Below are 22,124 nucleotides of genomic sequence, written 5' to 3' on the forward strand. Positions count from 1 at the left end.
GGACCCAGAAAGCACACCTTCCCCTCGCCTCCCGTAAACTGTGGCAAGAATCTGGGCCAGAGATGACAATGGACTGGGATGCCGCGGAGCAACGGGATGAACAGAACAGCGACAGCTTCCGGTAGAGCCGGGCGCCGGCGGCAGAGGACGCTAGCCTGGGGCGGGAGGTCGCCGGCGCCCGGGCCGGCCATTGGCGGCGGGCTGGGCCGCGGCCCCTCCCGCGGGGCGGGGCGGGGCGGGCGGGGCGGGGCGGGCGGGGCGATCGCTGCGGGCTCGCCAGGGTAGCAGCGCTGCAGCATCCCCACCGAGCTCCCCGCACCCGCGGCCCGCGCAGCGCGCCGCTCCCGCTCCGCAGCCCCGAGGCAGCCCCTGGCGAGGCCTGGCAGGTCCAGTTCGGAGCACAGCTCGGTCCAGTCGGGGTGGGTGAAGGGCGGCGGCGGGGAAGGGAGGTGGCTCATCTCGGTAGCTCCTGGGTGGGGGAGGGACTGGGCGCAGGACTTGGTTGCGACCCGGGCGATGGGGAGGGGGGCGGTGATGAGCTGTTCTCTGACCACCCAAGATGGGGGCTCGGGTAGGGATGGGGTGGGAGTAGGGTCGCGGCACCAGAGCTGTGCTCTGACCTGGTCGAGGAGGGAACAGGGCTCAAACCCGGGACCAAGCCGGGGTGGGGGGCCGGTGGGGAGGGCGGTGAGGGGAGAGGGTTGTAAGCTCGGGGGCGCCCGGGTTCTGTTGCTCGCGGGAGGGGGCTATCACTGGGGGCGGGGGCGGAGCACAGCCTGTGCCGGAGGATGCGCCAGGGGGTACGCAGGGGATTCGGGCGCGGGGCTGGAGCGGGTGGGGGTCTTCCCTGTGCGGGGTAGCTGCATCCGGAGGGGACTCGGCCTCCTCCCATCTGGGGCTGGGTGCGGGGAAGCGGGACGCCGGGGGCGGGCCCGGCTCGTAGTGCCAGAGGCGGCGGGGGCGGGCGGCGCGGGCCAGAGGGTGGTCGGCGCGCCTCTGACAGCGTTCTGGCACGCGCAGGCGGCGGCGCAGCGGCGGCGGGCGCTGAGCCGAGATGCGATGGCTGGGGGGCACCCTGCTGTGCCTACTGCTGGCGGCGGCGGTCCCCACGGCCCCCGCGCCAGCTGCGACAGTGACTCCGGCTTCCTTCGAGCCCGGCCCGGCTCTCAGCTACCCGCAGGAGGAGGCCACTCTCAACGAGATGTTCCGCGAGGTTGAGGAACTGATGGAGGACACGCAGCACAAACTGCGCAGCGCGGTGGAGGAGGTGGGTGCGCCCGAAGGGCCCGCGCTCCGCGGAAGCGCGAGGCTGGCGACAGCGGGGGCTGGGGAAGCAGTGCTACGAGCGCTGGCTAGGGTCCTCAGGTCCGCTAAAGGGCTGGGCAGGGCGGGCAGCAGATTCCAGAGTTATCTGAAGGCAGTGCGGGGTGATCCCAACTCCCGCCTCGTTCTGCCTTCCTGCCAAAAGCTGGGGATCTGAGTCTCTCCACCCAGAGACTCCGGCTGCACCTGCCCATGGGCAGCGGGCGTCACCACCTGCCTGCAGGCTTCTGGCCATCACCTTGCAATTACCTTCAGGTGTGCAGTTGGCCTCATCCTGTCCTCAGCTGAGGCTTGCAAGGCCCCTGGTATTCCAGTGCTGTGATTTTGCTGAGGAAGCTCCAGGCATCTCAAGTCCCAGCTTGTCTGTTGGGCTTTGATCTTGTGCCATCTTCCCGAGAGACAGTTAGGGTGCCATGTGGGGACAAAGAGCCCTGAGCTTTGCTGGTAATCTGTCTGGGCTTCCCCAGTGCCATGTGGGGCAGAGAAGGAAACGGGGAGTCCTAAATCCCAGCAGTGTCAGTTGTCAGAGGGTGGTGGGTGAGAGGAGGAGAAGCCGTGTGAAGGGCAACCTCCCACCCCACCCCAAGAGTGCTTTGGAGTCAGTCCTGGGCTCGGGGCCCTCTTCTGCCATTCACTAGCAGGTGGCATTGGGCAGATCCCTTAACATCCTGTACCTCAGTGTCCCGTGAGAATTAAATCCACGATATGTGTAGCACCTGGCGTTTAATAGATGCGCAATATATAGCAGCTGTTAGTTATCAGATACCAGATACCTTAGGAAACTTCGCTTGGCTTTGTCCTTCCATTGCCTCCCAGGTCCAAACACTATGGATGGCATCCTCTATGGTGGGCATGCAAGCATCGCCAGGGTTGCCTGGACAGGAGGTGCAGCTGGCCCACCTCTCCCAGCCAGGGGGCCCTGCTGCCTGGGGTGGGTGGGCGTGGCCCCTCTTGGGCCTGCCTCTGCTACAGCCTGTCTTTGGAGAGAAGCCAGCCATACAGTGAAGGAGTCAGTGAGAGACCAGATGCCTAGGCTGGAAGGTCAGGTGCCTCCACATCCCTGCTTCTCTGCACTGCATTTGGACAAAGTCTCCAAAGCTGGCTCTGGTCTACCAGGAGAGGTGGCTTTCTCCTCCCACCCCTGTGTGGTTTGGGTTAGTTCCCCTTCCCGCCCACAACAGTCAACCTGGTGGACCCTGGACATTGGTGAAGGGGACACTGGATTGGGAGGTGGTTGCATGGGCAGCTGTACCTGAACATCCAGATTCTAAAACCTGCGGACTTCCTGTTTCCTGAGAAAGCGAAAGAATCATGACATGGAACAATGAAAGGGGCCGGGGCATCAGAGGCCCCAGTGTCTTTTCACGCTGCACCTTCAAATTGAACTGAGCTCACGATCCTTCTGGTTCCAGAGCAGGTCATTTGCTTCCCTCCTGCCCATGGATTCCCATTGAGCCTGACCAGGTCACCTGCGTGTTTTCATTCAGTGTGAACTTGCCCATGCAGCGTGGTCCTCTGCCGGCAGCCCCTAGTGAGGGGGGATGAGGGAGCGGCAGGGCCCCTTCAGTCTCTTCATTGATGAGAGCAGTTTGCGGCCAGCGGGACGTTGCGGTGGTGCTCACTCCGAGGGAGCTGCTGGCCACGTTGCCTCTGCCTGGGCCCCAGCCTTCCTCCTCCAGACATGGCTCTGCCTGACTTCTGCAGTTTGCCACCAGGGGAGACACTGGCTGGCACCTCCACCCCACTCAGTGGGAACCAACCTTCCTTCTCTCATCCCGGCTCTGCCACTTACGAGTGATGGGATCCAGGCTGTGAAATGGAGGAAATGTCCATTTCCCCTGGGGGTAATGGGGAGAAGTAAATGAGAGGATGTAAGTAAAGCAAGTTTTCTGGTCGTCTAAAATGGGTTAAGTAGGGACTTCCCTGGTAGTCTGGTGGTTAGGACTTGGTGCTTTCACTGCCGTGGCCCGTGGGCCCGTGGCCCCGGGTCCTATCCCTGGTCGAGGAACTAAGGTCCCGCGAGCTGTGCAGCACAGCCAAAAAGTAAATAAAATAAAATGAGGTTAAGTACAATTGATGCACTATAAGTTGCCCCCTCGTGTGGTTGTCAGGACTATGGGAAATTGTTGGTTCTCAATAAATAATGGCTCTCATCATCATATTAATAACACTAGAATGAACGATAACAAAAGAACCACCAGTGTCTGATATATGATAGATTCACAACAGATTATGGCTATTAGTGTTAATTTTTTAAAAGAGACTGCCAGAAAGCCCCTTAAATCTCATAAACACAAGATAGTTGCTATTTACTTATTGTCCCAGGGAAGAGCCAAAAAGGACCCGAGGCCAGATGCATTGTTTACATAGTTGCATCATGAATCTGCTTTCAAGTAACTCCCCGACATTTAAAATATTCCAGCTGACTCAAGCTGCTGATTTCTCTTAAGGGAAAAAAGTTAACTCTGCTTGTAGGATCATTATTGAGGGGAAGCAAATCTTCCAATGGTTCAGTCTGTTCCTGTTTTCCTGTTTAATTATTCTGTATGTTACTGATAAAAGTATTGTGAGGATAAAACCATTCCCCGTCCCTCCGTTGCCACATCGGTAACTGGCATATTTTAGAATGTTCTTACCACCTTACCTATTCCTAGGAAGAATCCCAATACCAAGCCTGAATTTCTCTCTCTAGTTTTTTTTATTCTGCTCCTTTAACAGACACACAGATTCAACCAATTGTAGGTGCCATTTTAAACAATATTCACATTCCTCCTCTGTGGAACCAGTCCTGTTGCTTCAGGCTTAAGTTTCTCTTGCTAGTGGCAGTAATAGTTGTGGTTGAAATTTCCACTGTAAACTGTACTTTTAGCTTGTGGTGCCATGAAAGAGCTTTAGCTCATTCTGTTGAAATAACCACTGGTTGAGGGAGAGAAGGTTTTATATAAAGACTATCTGTTCAGCCCAGAGCAAATTCTAAATTTGGTAACTTGTCAATTATTTGCAGGCCAAACTGGAGGATTACCATTCCTATAGAAATTTTAAAAGCATTAAAACATTCCATTCTCCTTCTGGATTTAGTCCCTTTAGCATCTCCAGACTCCTGTTCTTTCCCAGCTGTGTCTTTTCTATCACTAAACATCTCAGGATCTCCCACTTAAATTTAAAAAGCCTTTTTCTTAGTCTTAAATCTCCTATCTTACCTTCATCCATTTCTACTCCATTTTATTAGCAAACCCTTGGAACACATGTTATTTACTACCTGCTCTTTCCACTCCTACCCAGACATCCCCCGGCAAACTAGCTTCTTCTAAAACTGCTTTCTTAGACGACTACATTATGCAAGTATTACACCTTTGCAGGGTGACAGATACTGTACCAGGCACTCAGATCTCATGATCCTTAATCGTTACATCTGCTCAACAAAGTAGAACCATCCCCATTTTACAAACAAGAAAGCTGAGGTTTAGAGACATTTGGTATCTTGCCCCAGGTCACGTGGCTGCTTTGTGGCTGAGCTGGGACTTGACCCTACCCCCCATTACCTGACTCCAGAACCCGGGCACTTTCTACTGTGCTGCCTTCTGACGATGCTGCAGGCATCTTCTTGCCTAATCTAATGGCCAGCTCTCAGTGGCTTGGTCCTTCTAGATTTATTTGGAGCCTTTACCACCTAGAAGGCTCCTCCCCAGATAAAACTTCTGACTCTCAACGTGCTTCTAGCCAGTCCCCTGACTCTGTTCTTTTTCTTCTTTGGACTCTGTATTATCTCCCAACTAGTCTTCAGAACTTGCTGCAGCTCCCCATTGCTTGGTGCAAAGGTTCTTACCTGAGGGCAAGTAGAGGGGAGGGAATATCTCAGAATCATCTGGGAAGCTCATTGATATGTGGGGTCCCCCCTCCAGAAATTCTAATTCAGCTGGTCTGGAAGGGATCCAGATATGTATATATTTTTTAAAAGTTTGGACATGACTCTGAGGTGCCTCTCGGTTGAGAACCAGGCTAACATTGTCTGCATTAGAACTGCCCCTGGACTCACCTGTCAATTTGTCTCTACTTCATTATCCATTATTTTATCCATTTAGGGTCCAGCATGGACCCTCTGCCCTAGCCCATGACACACCGTTCTCATCCAGGCTGCCGGTTTCGCCTCCTCTATGCTCCTCTTTATCCAAATCGTATCTGTCCTGTGAGACCAACCCAATCATGTCACCTCTTCCACCTGGAAGCCTTTTTTCTCTCTTCTTTGAACCCCTGACTTCCTTCTACAGACTGTCATAATCATCCTCAAACTGGCTTGTGTGGGGCTCTCCTATCTCCCCAGCAAAAGTATAAGCAGAATCATATACTAGGAAAGGCATATAATTTGGAGTCAGACTGACCCGAGTTCTAATCCGAGTTTTGCCACTTACTAAGAATGTGTTAACCTTAGGCAGATTCCTTCCCTTTTGTCAACCTCATTCTTTTCATCTGCAAAATGAGGGTAATAACACTTCTTCTTAACGGTTGCTGTGAATGTTTAAGGAGATATGGAAGGGGCTGGTGCAATGGCTCAGACATAGCTGATGCCCAAGCATGGAGGTGATGATGATGATGACTGTGATGGTGATGACGGAGCCAGTGACCAGGTTTCAGACATGTGAGGAGTTGTCTCAGGGTCAAACATAACGGTTGCTGACCAAGTCCTTGGTTGGTTATCCGGTCCTTTATGCTGACCAGACTTTCTTCACACTTCTGGTGCAGTGTCTTTGTGCTACATTGAGACATGGGAATTCTTTCCCCATGTATACCCAGCTCAGCAAATCTGGATGGGAGAGAAAGGAAAAGAGGGAGCCTCATGTAGTATGTAAGGGAATGGAGGACAGTGATTTTTAAAATAGAATCTTTTTTGAGGATTCGTTTAAAGGAATAAAAATAGCCCAGAGTCAAAGATTGCACTGTTGGGGGCTTCCCTGGTGGTGCAGTGGTTGAGAGTCCGCCTGCCGATGCAGGGGACACTGGTTTGTGCCCTGGTCCGGAAAGATCCCACATGCCGCGGGGCGGCTGGGCCCGTGAGCCATGGCCGCTGAGCCTGCGCGTCCGGAGCCTGTGCTCCGCAACGGGAGAGGCCACAACAGTGAGAGGCCCGCGAACCGCAAAAAAAAAAAAAAAAAGAAGATTGCACTGTTGGAAAATTGCCAAGCACCAGCTACAACTTCTCTCTCTGTCTCTCATTTTAAATTCCTAGAGAGAGTGTTGGGTTGTCTCAGTTAGTCGATGACATGACCTCTGTTTCAGTCCAATCAACTGTGACTGGTCACACTGTCACCTGCCCACTCATCAGGACTGGGGCTGGAATTGGGTACAGATTTAAATTGACTGACATGTCTGGTATAGATGTCATGGAAGCTCATGATTTGTGGACAGTGGCCTGAGAAACGTGGCATCAGAAAAGGACACTTGTGCAAGAAGAGCCAGGAGGAGGGTGCACCCCGGGAGCTAGTCACCTGACCCTCTACAGGGGTCCCTCTTGTACTCAGGGGGTGGGTGGGGAAGAGACATAGCTGTGGCGGAAGTGGGGAAGGGGCTGTCCTAGGTTGGGTCCCCACCCCAACCTGGCCCTGCAACAAGGATTTGGGAGCAAATAATTCATTTGTGATGTGCTCCCAGAAACACGAGGAGGAAGTGGGAAAGTGAGATGGAAAAGAAGAGAGGCAATAAAGGCTGTGCTGATGAACAGGTTACTGCCAGGGACAACTAGGCCTCAATCTCCCTGGGGTCCTTGGAGAGAGACCGTCCCATTGAGGGGAGAGGGCACTGGGGTACTTACCCCTGTAGCCTGTCCTTCACTGGCTAAGGGTTGTCCCTGGAGTGTTCACTCCCTAACACATGGGGCCTGTGCAGACTGAGCACACTTCTGCAGCCAGAGAATTCTCTCGAAGAGAGACAGAGGTGGTTGTTGGCCCATAAGGGGACAAATGCGGGTGACTCCCGATCAGGCCACGGGGAGATGGGCGTGGCACCGAGAGCATCTGTACAGGGGTCAAGACTGTTCAACAGAGGCATTCTCAAATCCCGACTGCCCTCCACTGAGAGTCTTGGGAAGTTCTCTAGTCTTCCTGAGCCTCGGTTGCCCCACTTGTAAAGTGGGGCCATTAACACCCACCTCACAGGGAGGTTGTAAGATGTAAGGCAATGATATACGTAGACATTTAGAACAACGTCTTGTCCTACTGGCTACTCAATCACTGGTACCTGCTATCATCAGCACCACTGTCATTGCAGAAGAGGAAAAGAGAAGTGGTTCTTTTTTTCTAATGGACTCTGATTTGTATCAAGAGAAAACAGTATTGCTCATTAAATCCATTGATTTAATTAGATGGAGGCAGAAGAGGCTGCTGCTAAAACGTCATCAGAAGTGAACCTGGCACGCTTACCTCCCAGCTATCACAATGAGACCAACACGGAAACCAAGGTTGGAAATAACACCATCCACGTCCACCGAGAAATTCACAAGGTAAGGGCGGTCGTGGCCAGCACTTCCTCCTTTCCTCATCGCCCGGTCCCGTCAGAGGACTAAGGTCTTGTTTACACGTTTGATATACAAGCCAAAAAATACAAATGAGGATAGTAAAATACATGTTAAAAACCAGAGGGAGTGAGGGAGCTATTTAAAGGGGGAAAGATACGTATCAAAAACATAAATTGCTTTTGTATTTAAGCAGTAAATTTAACTCTACTCTTCCCGCCAGTCCAATTGCAAAGGAATGTTCAGGGATTTTTATCATTTGAGAAAAGGAAGCAAACAAGTGTTTAGAGAGATACTTTCCTAGCATCGAATTTGAGGTATTTATTTCACAGGTTTTTATCTGTGTTTCAGTAGTGAGTTGAAATAGAGTTCATGCTGTAGTGAATAGATCTTCGCCATTTCCTTAGGAGGAGCGCAGATGTGATATACTCAGCCTTCAGGAGAAAAAGCCTCTATTGCCAGGAGATGAAATATTCTTTCGTTTGCTGGTTATCCATTCAGAATTCTACAGCAGAGTGTTTCCTAACCTACCACACATCATAAGTGTCTCTTGGTCCAATATCTTGCACGAAGAGCAAGCAGGTTTGTTCTCAATCTGACTTGAGGAAGAAAATGTTGCAAACCTAGAGGAATGTGACATTAGCTTGCCCCTAGTGTGAGATGTCTCCCATATGAGTTTGGCGGGACTTTGGGAGCAAACCACGTGGCCTGTGTTCTCTTGAAGAGAGTCTGGTGTGCACATGTTCAGGGTCATTGTTAGAGGCTGTAGAGTTGACCTTCTGTTGTGGACATCAAGGAGCTTGACCTCTGATCTCATCTCAGTGCCTACATGCAAGGCCATGACGGCTCTCACAAAAGAGCCCTGCTTTTGTTCAAGTGCCCAGGTAATGGGTTGAAACAATAGCACTTCTGTGCTATAGGGGATAAAGGGGTCAATTTTCATGGGCCATTGCCTTGACTATAAAGTAGCCTCTGTGTGGCTCTTCTCCTGCTACATGCTGATAGCCCAGCTCCAGAGTGTACCCCCCCATAAATAAATGAGCCACCTGCAGAACAGAATCCTTTCGCGTTGCTCGTCTGAAGACTGGAGAATGTTTCCAAAAGGGATTGTTTTATTCTTGTCAAAACCAATATTAAGTCATCCTTTCTGAGAATAATCAGCCAATAGTTTCAGATGCTTCTTAAATTTTCTCCTTGTAGATATCAGAATACCCAGACCTGAGTCCTACCAGTAACTAGTGTGATTTTGAAAAACTTAACTCAATTTCATGACCCTCACTAACTGCGTTTAGCAAATAGGGATATCAACATCTACATTACAGTATTATGGGGGTCCAGTAACTTAAAGTATGTGAGAGTCATTGTAAACTATGAAGTGCTATCCAGCCACAAATTCTTCTTCTTCTTGTTGTTGTTCTTACGGTAAAGTTATGGTATCCGCACGGTGTAGTAGTTCTCGAGCGGGTTCCATGGAGCTCCTGTCCTGTGTGATGCTTTATAAAAGAAGGGCTCAGTGGTGAAACATGTTTGGAAAACATTGTACATATTTCTCTTCCTAGAGATACAAAAAATGCACCTTAGTATACTAAAGGCTCTGAGAAGTCCTGCAACCTATACATATAGGACTGTACAATTAAAAAAATATAACATTGGTTAATCCTGTAAAAATCTGGCATATAGGAAGAAGACATCATCTCTTTGCCAGAGAGAGGAATTATTTAGATAAAAATAAAGTATGTTGACGAAGACATGATCCTTATCTCCTCAGAACTGGAATTAGAACTAGAATTTGATCCACTGTTGCACATCAGCCTAAGAGTTTCCACTTTGTTTTGGCTGCAGACGCCTGTGACATTAGAGCTGGCAGGAACTTGAAAGATGACCTAGAAATGAGAAAACTGTGAATCAGAGAATAGAAATGATTAGTTCCAGGTTACATACTAGACGGTCATTGGTGTCTGAGGCAGGGCTCAAAGAACACAGGTCTCCTAGCTCCTGGGCTTCTTTCTGTCTTTTTATCACCAACACAGAGGTTTGACGTGGCCTTGGATGGGGTGGGAATAGACTGGGTTCCATGTCAGGTTTCTAAGGCTCAGCTTTGAGGTGCCTGCTCCTGTTTACAGAAGGCAGACAATGGATAGAGGAATACAGGGCCAGGCCTCCCATAGTACTTAAGCACTTTTTTGATGAAACCAAACAGTTCCCCAGAATCAGGAAGGGGGCAGCTGTAGCTAAAACCTGCTTCCTTCAATACACAGACCTGTAGTTGAAAAGAAAGCTGACACTGAGTTTCAAGTAAATGAGCCCCAAGAATGATAAAAATAGCTAGCGCTGAATATTTGCGAGGTGACGGGCTGTGTGCTATGTGCTTTACACAGACCTCCTCGGCCCTCCTCCTAGCAGCCCCATGCTGTAGGCTCTGTTACATCTCTTATCACTGCACCATCTGACGCTGCTGGTGGAGCTCAGAAAGAAAGGGGGACAGGACTCCCCTGGTGGTTCAGTGGTAAAGAATCTGCCTTCCAATGCAGGGGATGCGGGTTCAATCCCTGATTGGGGAACTAAGATCCCACATGCTGCGGGGCAACTAAGCCTGCGTGCTACAACTACTGAGCTCGCGCGCCTCAATGAGAGAGCCCGCGTGCTGCAAACTGCAGAGCCCACGCGTGCCACAACTAGAGAGAAAACCCACACGCCACAACTAGAGAGAAGCCTGTGTGCTACAACGAAAGATCCCACATGCTGCAACTAAGACCCGAGGCAGCCAAAAAAATAAAGAAAAAAATATATATATATAAAAAAAATAAAATGCATTTAAGAAGAGGGGAGGGAGTGGGCATTCTGTCTACTTTGACAGGTGCTTCTGCTTCAGAAAATAGAAAACAGTAAAACAAAAAAACAGTCTGTGGGATTTGTCCAGAATTCCTCTTATTTCACATTTATGGTACTTGTTCTCCTATAGATCACCAACAACCAGACTGGACAGATGGTCTTTTCAGAGACGGTCATTACGTCAATGGGCGATGAAGAAGGCAAAAGGAGCCACGTGAGTGGTCATCTTCCCCGTGCTCGCACCCGAGGCACACACTCCTTTGCTGAGCCTGCCAAAGCTGACCCAGACTTCAGAGTGGGTGCGGGAGGGAGCTGACTCCCCTGCACCTCTCCTGTTTCGTTTCTGCCAAGATTCCCCAATGCCTACATTTCTGGCCAGACAGCAGCAGTCTGGTAACAGTCTCTGCCTCCATATGCACTTTGCCTCAGAAATGGCAGGACACATCCAATTCAGTTGTCATTTGCATGGCTGAGGCTCAGCCTTGGAAGGGGAACACTGAAGTATCGGGTGCATTGGTCAGGGTCCCTGGTAACAAGACCTGGTGCATCCGACCTGAAAATACCCTAGAACCTCTGGCATGACCCACGTCATTTACGATCCCAGCCCTGGTCTGGCATTTTGAGAGCAAGAAAACCTTAAGTGGAAACCAGTGGCTCATTGGAAAGGTGTCCTCCTGCTCCAGGCTTCATGCTGGGCCCCTTGTGATTGCACCCGCTACTCAGTGGCCTGTTGCTCAGTCCAAAGGTGGGCTGCTTCTTAGAGAATTATAGATTCTGAACATTGAGAGAGACATCATTTCACAGAAGAAAGGCCTGGCATAGGTTGGGGGATGACCCAGGCCGAGTCACTGGTGTCCAGACTCCCAGATGAGAGGTGACTCAGCTGCACCCTATCTTTGCAAAGAGGTGCTGGTTTCAGATGCAGAGGCCCGGTGAGGAGTGGACAAGGCAACTGCCATGTGACATGGTGCATTGTAAAAAGTGCCTGCTCTCTGGGGCCTGCGGGGGCCAGCCTCTCTGTGCCCAGGCACCTTATGCAAACTTCCCACTGCACGTTCTTCTTCTCTGAGGTGTAGAATGCATCCCCAGCCTTCTGAGGGGATCCAGGATATTCCCTCACCCCTTGTGGCCTTATCACAGGAAAAGAAGCAGGGTACCCATAATTGTTAGGTGGTGTTGCTGTGGTTGGTAGTCAATGGGTCTTTTTTTTTTTTAATATTTATTTACTCATTTATTTTTATTGAAGTATAGTTGATTTACAATGTTGTGTTAGTTTCTGTTGTACAGCAACGTGATTCAGTTGTATGTATATATATATATATATATATTCTTTTTCATATTCTTTTCATTATGGTTTATTACAGGATATTGAATGTAGTTCCCTGTGCTATATAGTAGGACCTTGTTGTTTATCTATTTTATATATATTAGTTTGTATCTGCTAACCCCACACTCCTAATTTATTCCTCTCCCAACCCTTTTCCCGCTTGGTAACCATAAGTTTGCTTTCTATGTCTGTGAGTGTGTTTCGTAAATAGGTTCGTTTGCATCATATTTTAGATTCCACATGTAAGTGATATCATATGGTATTTGTTTTTCTCTTTCTGAGTTACTTCACTTAGTGTGATAATCTCTAGTTGCATCTATGTTGCTGCAAATGGCATTATTTAATTCTTTTTTATGGCTGAGTAGTGTTCCGTTACGTATACGTACCACACCTTCGTTATCCATTCATCTGTCGATGGACATTTAGATTGCTTCCATGTCTTGGTTATTGTAAATAATGCTGCTATGAACATTGAGGTGCATGCATCTTTTTGAATTTTAGTTTTCTCCAGGTATTTGCCCAGGAGTGGGATTGCTGGGTCATATGGTAGTTCTATTTTTAGTTTTTTAAGGAACCTCCATACTGTTCTCCATAGTGGCTGTACCAATTTACATTCCCACCAACAGTGTAAGAAGGTCCCCTTTTCTCCACACCCTCTCCAGCATTTGTTATTTGTAGACTTTTTAATGATGGCCGTCCTGACTGGTGTGAGGTGGTACCTCATTGTAGTTTTGATTTGCATTTCTCTAATAATTAGCAATGTTGAGCATCTTTTCATGTACCTCTTGGCCATCTGTATGTCTTCTTTGGAGACATAGGTCTTCTGTTTAGGTCTTCTGCACATTTTTTAATTGGGTTGTTTGTTTTTTTGTTATTGAGTTATATGAGCTGTTTGTATATTTTGGAAATTAAGCCCTTGTTGGTTGAATCTTTTGCAGATATTTTCTCCCAGTCTGTAGGTTGTCTTTTCATTTTGTGTATGGTTTCCTTTGCTGTGCAAAAGCTTATGAGTTTGATTAGGTCCCATTTGTTTATTTTTGCTTTTATTTCTATTGCCTTGGGAGACTGACCTAAGAAAACATTGGTACGATTTATGTCAGAGAATGTTTTGCCTATATTCTCTTCTAGGAGTTTTATGGTGTCATGTCTTATATTTAAGTCTTTAAGCCATTTCGAGTTTATTTTTGTGTATGGTGAGAGCGTGTGTTCTAACTTCATTGATTTACATGAGGCTCTCCAACTTCCCAACACCACTTGCTAAAGAGACTGTCTTTTCTCCATTGTATATTCTTGCCTCCTTTGTTGAAGAGTAATTGACCATAGGTGTATGGGTTTATTTCTGGGCTCTCTATTCCATTCCGTTGATCCATATGTCTGTTTTGGTGCCAATACCATGCTGTTTTGATTAGTGTAGCTTTGTAGTATTGTCTGAAGTCTGAGAGGGTTATGCCTCCAGCTTTGTTCTTTTTCCTCAGGATTGCTTTGGCAATTCTGGGTCTTTTATGGTTCCATATAAATTTTAGGATTATTTGTTCTAGTTCTGTGAAAAATGTCATGGGTAATTTGATAGGGATTACATTAAATCTGTAGATTGCTTTGGGTAGTATGGCCATTTTAACAATATTAATTCTTCCAATCCAAGAGCATGGGATAGCTTTCCATTTCTTTGAACAATCTTTAATTTCCTTTATCAGTGTTTTATAGTTCTCAGCATATAAGTCTTTCACCTCCTTGGTCAGGTTTATTCCTAAGTAATTTATTTTTCTGATGCAATTTTAAAAGGGTCTGTTTTTTTTTACTTTCTCTTTCTGATATTTCATTGTTAGTGTAAAGAAATGCAACCGATTTCTGTATGTTAATCTTGTATCCTGCTATCTCACTGAATTCGTTTATCAGTTCTAGTAATTTTTGTGTGGAGTCTTTAGGGTTTTCAATATATAGAATCATGTGATCTGCATAAAATGACAGTTTTATCTCTTCCCTTCCAGTTTGGATATCTTTTATTTCTTTTTCTCATCGATTGCTGTGGCTGGCTAGGACTTCCAATACTATGTTGAATAGAAGAGGTAAGAGTGGACATCCTTGTCTTGTTCCAGATTTTAGCAGGAAGGCTTTCAGCTTTTCACCGTTAAGTATTATATTGGCTGTGGGTTTGTCATAAATAGCATTTATAATGTTGAGATATGTTCCCTCTATGCCCACTTTAGTAAGAGTTTTTATTATGAATGGACATTGAATTTTGTCACATGCTTTTTCTGCATCTATTGAGATGATCATTGGGGTTTTGTCTTTTCTTTTGTTTATGTGGTGCTGATTTGCGTATGTTGAACCATCCTTGTGAGCTTAGAATGAATCCACTTGGTCATGGTCTATGATCTTTTTTATGTGTTGTTTGATTCAGTTTGCTAATATTTTGTTGAGAATTTTTGCATCTATATTCATCAAAGATACTGGCCTGTAATTTTCTTTTTTGGTGGTGTCTTTGTCTGGTTCTGGTATCAGGTTGATGGTGGCTTCATAGAATGTCTTTGGGAGTGTTCCCTCCTCTTCAGTTTTTTATAAGAGTTTGAGAAAGATTGGTGGAAATTCTTTTCTGTATATTTGGTAGAATTCACCTGTGAAGCCATCTGGTCTGGGACTTTTGTTTGTAGGAAGTTTTAAAATTACAGATTCTATTTAATCTCTAGTGATTGGTCTATTCAAATTATCTATTTCTTGATTCAATTTTGGTGGGCTGTATGTTTCTAGAAACTTGTCCATTTCTTCTAGATTGTCGAATTTGTTGGCATATAACTGTTCATAGTATTCTCTTATGGCTTTTTGTATTTCTGTGGCATTGGTTGTTATGTCTCCTCTTTCATTTCTTATTTTGTTTATTTGGGTCCTCTCTTTTTTGTTCTTAGTGAGCCTGGCCAGAGGTGTGTCGATTTTGTTTACCCTTTCAAAGAACCAGCTCTTGGTTTTATTGATTTTTTTTTCTATTGTTTTTTTAATCTCTATTTTATTTATTTCCTCTCTGGTCTTTATTATTTCCTTCCCTCTGCTGACTGGATGGGTTCCTTTTGCTTGTTTTGGCACAGCGCTCAGACATTTACTGCAGGGTGGGGGAGTCCAGTCAGCTTTGTGTGGTGGTGATGACCCCCCATTCAAGGGACCTGGGAGCTGATGGAGGGCAAGTCATTTGGTGAAATGAAGAGAGACTTAGTGGCAGAGGCTGGAAGCATGAGTTTGTCACATATAAACTAGGTCACCTCATTTCCCTCATCTTTGAATGAGGCAATGATTTTCACCATCTCTCCCAACTCTGAAAGTACAGAAGCCTGTGAAACAAAGATAGGATTGACTAAGCTCAGGAGGGAGGAGAGACCAGCTTTTTGAAGGTGGGGAGAGAGAGAGAGACAGAAGAAAAAAATAGAAAAATAGAAAAAAACCCAGACAGACAGATGGTACCAAGAGGGAAAAGCTTTAGAATATTCCAGATTTAAGTCTCTGTGAAAGGGCAGGGGAAACACAACTTTCAGGGCTGTGGACTACAAAAAGAAAGCTTTTGTGTTCAAGAAAAAAAAGGTATTTGATTGCATGATAGTATAGTTTTGCTCTGGAGAACTTCCCAGAGCCCAGAGGGCAACAGTACTGCTATGGGCGCCTCTGTACCTGCTGGAGGCCCAGGTGCACATCCCATACTCCCTGCTCTGCCCTCTGAGTGAGGCAGCTGTGTCAGGCTTTGAGCCTGTGGCAGAGAGAACCAAGGCTCTGAGAGTGGTGGGTGACTGAGAGACCACACCTCAAAGATGCCAAGAGCGTGCGCAGCTCGGGGAGCAGCTGCCTGCACTTGTGTGCTGCAGCCTCTGAGTTTGTGCCATTTTTCCTGAGTCTGCATGGCCTGTGTGTCCATGTTCCAGGCTCAGCTGGGAGGCCCAGAATCCCCATGCCTGCAGATGTAGGTGCATACATTGATCATGAACCCCTGTGTACAATGGTCCTGAGAATGCAAGAGAGTGACAGGGAGAGACATATCCAAGGAATCCAGAAGGTAGAGCCTCACTGAGTTTTTCCAGATTCCTGCTCAGGCCCTTGGAATTTAACTCAGCAAGTTTCTCTATGAGAATGAGCTCCAATTTGATTGGCTAGAAGGGTGACCTGGGGCATCTGATGCTTGACCAGCCAGTGCCTGGTGAATCCCATGGGTCTTTAGAGAACAGCCTGGAGACTTTGCAAGGCACTTGTGAAAGGGAGGTCATATGGCAGGAACGGTGGTGTGTTACCTCACTACAGAGGCTTGCTTGTTGTCAGACGCCTTGCCAGCAGTCAGAGAAGCAAGGTCTGGTTTCAGATGCCCACAGAATCCTTCCATTCGAATCCTCTTTGGTTCCTGGGTTACCATTGTCCCAACACAACTGAGCTGGGACTCAAGCATAAAGAGACGTGGAGCTCCTTTTTATGAGTGGGAAGCCGTAAAGACTAGATTGCCTTCAAAGGCATGAGAACAACCGAATGTCATCACCACTGTCCCATTCCACAGTTTGGCAATTTAATGATTTTCACAGTTGGCTCTGGAAAATGCGTTATGTGCCAATGAGACATTCTCTTAAATGGAAAAGGGAGGCTTGGACAAAAATCATATGCTGTTCCAACCTTAAGCTACTATAAATAGGAGCTAAATTTTCAGGATTTAAAACTCCCAGATGAATTCAATTAAAAATATTCACCAAGCACCCCATATTTTCCTTCCTTCAAATGCTGGGATGTGTATTCATATGTATGGTAACCCAAGGAGGCCCATGGAAAGTCACAGACAGTAACACTATAGGCCCGTCTAGAAAACCTAACACAGTACGTGCAAGGCATAGGTCTGTTTTTGCTCTCACATGCGAAAGGGGAAAAGGACACGATGTCTTATTTCACCTGAGCGCACCGGCGATGGTGATGTGGTCTGACGTCCTTCTGTGAGGCTTTTGTGTGGAGCCCTCTGCCTCTCCCCTTCATGGGCCACTGGGTGGGCTGACCGGTGCTGTGCTACTTTCGCTCAAGGGGTTAGGAGGAAAGTGGCTTGTTGGAAGCTAGAGAGCAGACAAGCCATTATGCACACATGCAAGGCTTTTGTTTATAACCATGTCCCCAAATGTGAAGGATCTGGCCCAATTAGCCAAGGCACCATTTTGAAGGGACGCGTCCTCTCATTAAAACACAGCTCAGAGCAACAGAGCTTAGCATGTTGTGCATTTGTTGTCTTTTCTGTTTTTACATTAGAATATGATATAAAAGAGCAGGTCTGTTTCTCCAGCCGAACATACCTTATTTGAACCTACAGGTTCAATCACATACAGCCAACTCCAAGATATTGCAGGAGACTTCTGAGGGCCTAGGCGGACAAATTTCACTCCCCAAATCACCCAGATAGTCGTGATTCGAGTAACCCCGCAACTTCCTTGTCCAAGAGAATGGTCAGGGCAGACAACGGACTGTGGACAATGACCATCGAATTCTCCACCAGTGTGAACTCAGTGTCTTCTCTGCTGCGAGGATGCTTTGTGTTATTTGTGTTCAAGTCTGGGGGAAGAGGGATGGTAAGCTGTGGCTGAACTTCTTCAAGATTTGTTTGTTTGTTTTGCATTGAACAGCAAACATCCTGTTGCTTCAAAGCCCAGAGAGACCCAGTAAGAGAGTGGGCAGAGAAAGCGTGTTGAATGGCCTCTTCCCCTGTTAGTCCTCGGGTTCTCCTTGTCCGCAGCTTGTTCATTCATCACAGAGTAAATGCAGGTGGGGTGTCAGCTTCATCTGCTCCCTCTGCCCTGATTTCTGAGGCTGGAGTCACCCTTGTCAATTTCATGGACTTGCAGAGGGCACCATGCTGAGGAGTCACTGGGGTTTAGTTTAACAGAAGTGCATTGGCGGACGGCATGGGGTTTCTTAGAGAATGTCAGTCAGTTCCCAAAGGCCCAGCCTCCTGGGGAGTCCTGCTGGGGGTGTGGTAGCGGTCCTGGGGAGTCCTGCTGGGGGTGTGCTAGCGGGCCGGGGCGTGTGGCCCAAGTCCCAGAACATGCAGACCTTCACTGTCGGTCAGTCTGGAGGCAGAATGAGGGCTGAACAAGATGGGAGGCCCACCTGGGTTCAGCGCTGTCCTGACCCTCACAAGCTCTCTGTGATTCAGTTTCTTTCTTTATCCAGTGAAGCTAATAATCCCCGGTTCACAAAATTGGCTGAGAGTCTTGTAAGGCAAGGTTTATAAAAGCTCTTTGTATAAGGCTCGTTATTATTGACAAGTAATTAACACTGGGTTCTAACTGGCTTCTCCCCTGGTACCCATCAACCTACTGCAAAAAAAAGAATGGAATTTCCCTGGAAGCTGAGGCTGTGTTTCAGGACTCCAGGGGCCTCTTCCCACTGATGTTTGTGGCCTTGGGCTAAGTTCTCTAGAGCTCGGCCTCGCCCTCTTGAGTAATGCATTTTGCTAGAAACTCTGTGTTCCCGGCCTCAAGCCTGACTCACCCCGCACTTCTTGTCCTCACGAGTCATAAGTGTCTGGTTTGGGTGTTGGGGATACAAATAGAAGGAAGGATGGGCCTAATGAATGATAAGAAGCATAGGTGATGGTCAGGTGCTGACAAGTTCCAGGATGGGGCCAGGTTGGCAGGACGTATCTTGGTTTCTATAGAAAACAACATACTTGTGGTTCTAAGAGTGATTGGCAGAGTCTCGTGTGAATGTACAGTTCCACAGTCCTATAACCAGACACTTGGGTCCATTTGTGTTTCTAGATTTATATTTTGCATTGGTTTTGTAATTTCTGGCCAAGTATAAGGCCTTCATGCCTTAATCCAGTAGGAAAACATTATAGGAAAAATTGAAGAGCTCTGGATCATTCTGAGAAGTGGATAAGCAATCCCCAAATAAATAAAGTTGTTGTGGGTGAGCAGTTTTTAAGGAGTAGGAGGTGGTTTTTTTGTTTGAGCTATAACCTGGCTATATTAAATTGTACTCTCCTCAACCTAAATATCTTTCAGGAAGGAATTCGTGATTCCACAGGCAAAAGCAAAATACTGTGAAGTTGATAAACCAGTTTCATACAGGTTTCATATAAGTTGGTATAAAAGGATGTCTTCAATAAAATGTTAAGTGAATAAAAAGCAATTGTAGGGGCTTCCCTGATGGCGCAGTGGTTGAGAGTCCGCCTGCCGATGCAGGGGACTCGGGTTTGTGCCCCGGTCCGGGAAGATCCCACATGCCGCGGAGCAGCTGGGCCCGTGAGCCATGGCCGCTGAGCCTGCGCGTCCGGAGCCTGTGCTCTGCAATGGGAGGGGCCACGGCAGTGAGAGGATCGCGTGCCGCAAAAAAAAAAAAAAAAAAAAAAAAAAAAGCTTGGCAAAATATACACAAAATCATTACTAGTAGATATCTCTGGAAGAATTGAACTTTGCAGAGACTTTTCCTTAGTAGAACTCTGTATGTTTTGAGTGTTTTAAGAAGAGCGTTTGAACTATTTACAATTTTGCTATAGACATCTATCTATATTTTTCAACAATGTTGCCAGTGTTTCTTTATGTAAAACCTGGAAATTAAATTGCTGTGTCAAAGGGTGTGCCTATCTAAGATTTTGAAAGATGTTGCCTAATTTTCCTCCCGAAGGTTGTACTATTTTTGCTTCTAGCAGCAATTTCTGAGATAATTTCACCAACCCTCCCTCACCTACAGTGAGTGTTATAGTGGGTGACCACCTGTATTTTCTTTTTGTTTCTATTTCTTTGATTATTAGTAAGGTCAAGGGGAATGACTGTTTGAGAATTGTAAGTTGTTAGCAAACGAGAGTGGTCCACAAATTTCTCTCATCCCTTCCTCTCTTCTTCAGGGAGAAGGGTCAGTTTTGCATTCCAGGCTGTTCCCAAGGCCAAATACCATCTGGCCCAGTGTGGGACAGATTAGGAAGGTGTGAGGTTCCAGCAGGAGCTATCTGTGCGTTCCGTGTCCACCGTGATGGCTGAGGGGCTGCAAGTCACACCGGGGAGTAGGTGATGGTGACATGCAGGCTACGGCTGCCACCCCTGTAGACACAAAAAGACAGGCACTCCCTCCTTCCTTCTTTGGCCACTTTCACAAACACCCCAAAGCTTAGGTGCCCTCTGAGAGGAGAAGCACTTTAGCGGGATGGGTAAGGCTTGGGCCCAAGGAGAGCTGGCTCAGAGTGCAACTCTACTGCTATTAGCTGTGTGACTGGTGAAATCCCTTAACTGCTCTGAGCCTTAGTTTCCCCACATGTAAAGTGGATTCATCAGAGTACCTTCCATATAGTGTTTCATGAGGATAAAATAAAACAATCCAGGTAAAAAAATACCAGACAGCGCCTAGGACGCGAGAATAAGCAGTCAGTAAATGTCAGCTCTTTGTTGTTATATCATTATTTGATTACCCCCAAACCATGGCTGTCAGAATTCCCCGTGTTAATTATTCAACTCATCCATTTATTTGCACATTCACTGAGCACTTAATGTGTGTCTGGCAGATAAATGTAAAAGATGGTCCCTAACAGCAGAGAGGACGCAGGCTAGCGGTGGAACAGAAAAGTAAACAGGTCATTACAACATGGATTCCTACGCGTTTCCTAAGGCAGTGGTGGACAGAGCATGGTGGGAGCATTGTGTGAGTGCTAGCTGAGGCAGCCAGGGAAGATTCTGTCAGGAAACAATCCTTGGTTTCTGGAGTTTCCGCACATTGTATAAGCAGAGGCACTAATTGCCCTTTGGTTTCAGACTATCTTTTCCAGGATGTTTGTACAGCAAGCAGCTTTGGAAGACAGAGACAGCTCTCCCTCCTTGGCAGAGGGAAGGTTTGCTTGCAGTCCATTATATGAGATTTGGGTGCTCTAAGCTTGACATTCGTCAGCTGTGATGCACACCCCCTGCACACACTGGATCCACCTGGGCCCCTCCACGTTGTCCCCTGGGACTTGGGGGTGAGGGGGACTGTCACAGACATGAAGCTCATGCTGCTTCTGTGCGGTCAGCAATGAAGCCCTTTGTCTCTGACCCAGGAGTCTGACTTCTCTGCTGGCAACCATGAAACTGTGGAAGGCTCACTTGTCCCCTTGCAAGTGAAGTCTCAGACCCTTCACACACTTTGGCAGGCTCACTGGAAGAGGTAGCAGTTGCGCTGTGGTTTGAACGGTGTCGAGGAATTCTCAGTTGTGAGGTGGAAGGGCATTCCTTGCAGAAGCATTCTTTGTTTACAGTCAAGGAGGCTGGTGGAACTGGAACATGTCTGAGGAACACTACATAGTTTAGAATGCCAGAGGTGGAGGTGTGCTTGGGGGAGTAGCAGATGAGGCTGGGGAGAGGCAGGAATTAGATCAGGAAGGGTTTCGAGAGCCCAGCCAAGGAGTTGGAAATACATGCTGAGTTAGGAACATACCCTGCCTCCGTATAGTATAGGGAGGCTCCACGCAATCCCCGGGATAAAGAGCCAAGAAGATGTGGTTTGGATGGCAGAGATGTTGGTGGGGACGGGATTTTGTTTAATCCTGCTGAAACTCAATACTGAGTCGTCAGTGCCCTGCAAAAAGCCTGGTTTCAGGGCTTGGAGTCTGGAAACTGTTACTTAGAAGTGGAACACGCTGCTTTTGCTTGGTGCCAGTAGGCAGGTCAAATAAACGACAGTGATTGAACTTGAAATCTCATTAGGCTGGCGCTGCAGGACAAGCCTATTTCTGTGGCTTGTGAGTAGCCCGAGCATGTCAGGGACTGAAGAGCTCCCTGTGCAAGTGGGTGGCTGTCCCTGGCTATTAGGGCCTGGGGATCCTTCTAGACCAGCCTGGGGCCTTTTCAGCCTGACTGTAAGATCTGCAGCTCTGCCCGTCCTTGATCTTTGGCATAGTTCTGAAAAACTCACAGAGCTTGTGAGTCCATATCATTTTATTTTTAAAATAACATCAAGGACCACAGCATTCCCTCGTTTGGTCACTGAGACTCAGAAAGTGATCAGATTAGCCATCCTCTCTCCAAAGCCACCTGTTTCTCCTTTTCAGGGTAAATCCTGGTAACCGATCAGACCAGCTCATCAGTGCTGTGATGTCATCCAGTACTCAGTGATAATTAATGATCATAATGACAATAATAGTAATAGACGATGATGAACATAAGAGCTGCC

At 47.4% G+C, this 22,124-nt stretch overlaps 1 protein-coding gene across 1 annotated transcript in view; it reads left to right on the plus strand.

The window, feature by feature from the left end:
• Nucleotides 1–259: 259 nt before the first annotated feature.
• DKK3 (dickkopf WNT signaling pathway inhibitor 3) overlaps nt 260–22,124 on the plus strand; it is a 54,878-nt gene continuing 33,013 nt past the window's right edge. Inside the window, exons 1-4 of the mRNA XM_081239090.1 lie at nt 260–419; nt 1,021–1,267; nt 7,679–7,816; nt 10,791–10,874. Coding sequence (XP_081095216.1) covers nt 1,055–1,267; nt 7,679–7,816; nt 10,791–10,874 — 435 coding nt within the window. The 5' untranslated portion in view covers nt 260–419; nt 1,021–1,054. The remainder of the gene's footprint in view (nt 420–1,020; nt 1,268–7,678; nt 7,817–10,790; nt 10,875–22,124) is intronic.

The sequence above is a fragment of the Mesoplodon bidens genome (assembly GCF_964165515.1).
Source record: "Mesoplodon bidens genome assembly, chromosome: 7".
NCBI lineage: Eukaryota > Metazoa > Chordata > Mammalia > Artiodactyla > Ziphiidae > Mesoplodon > Mesoplodon bidens.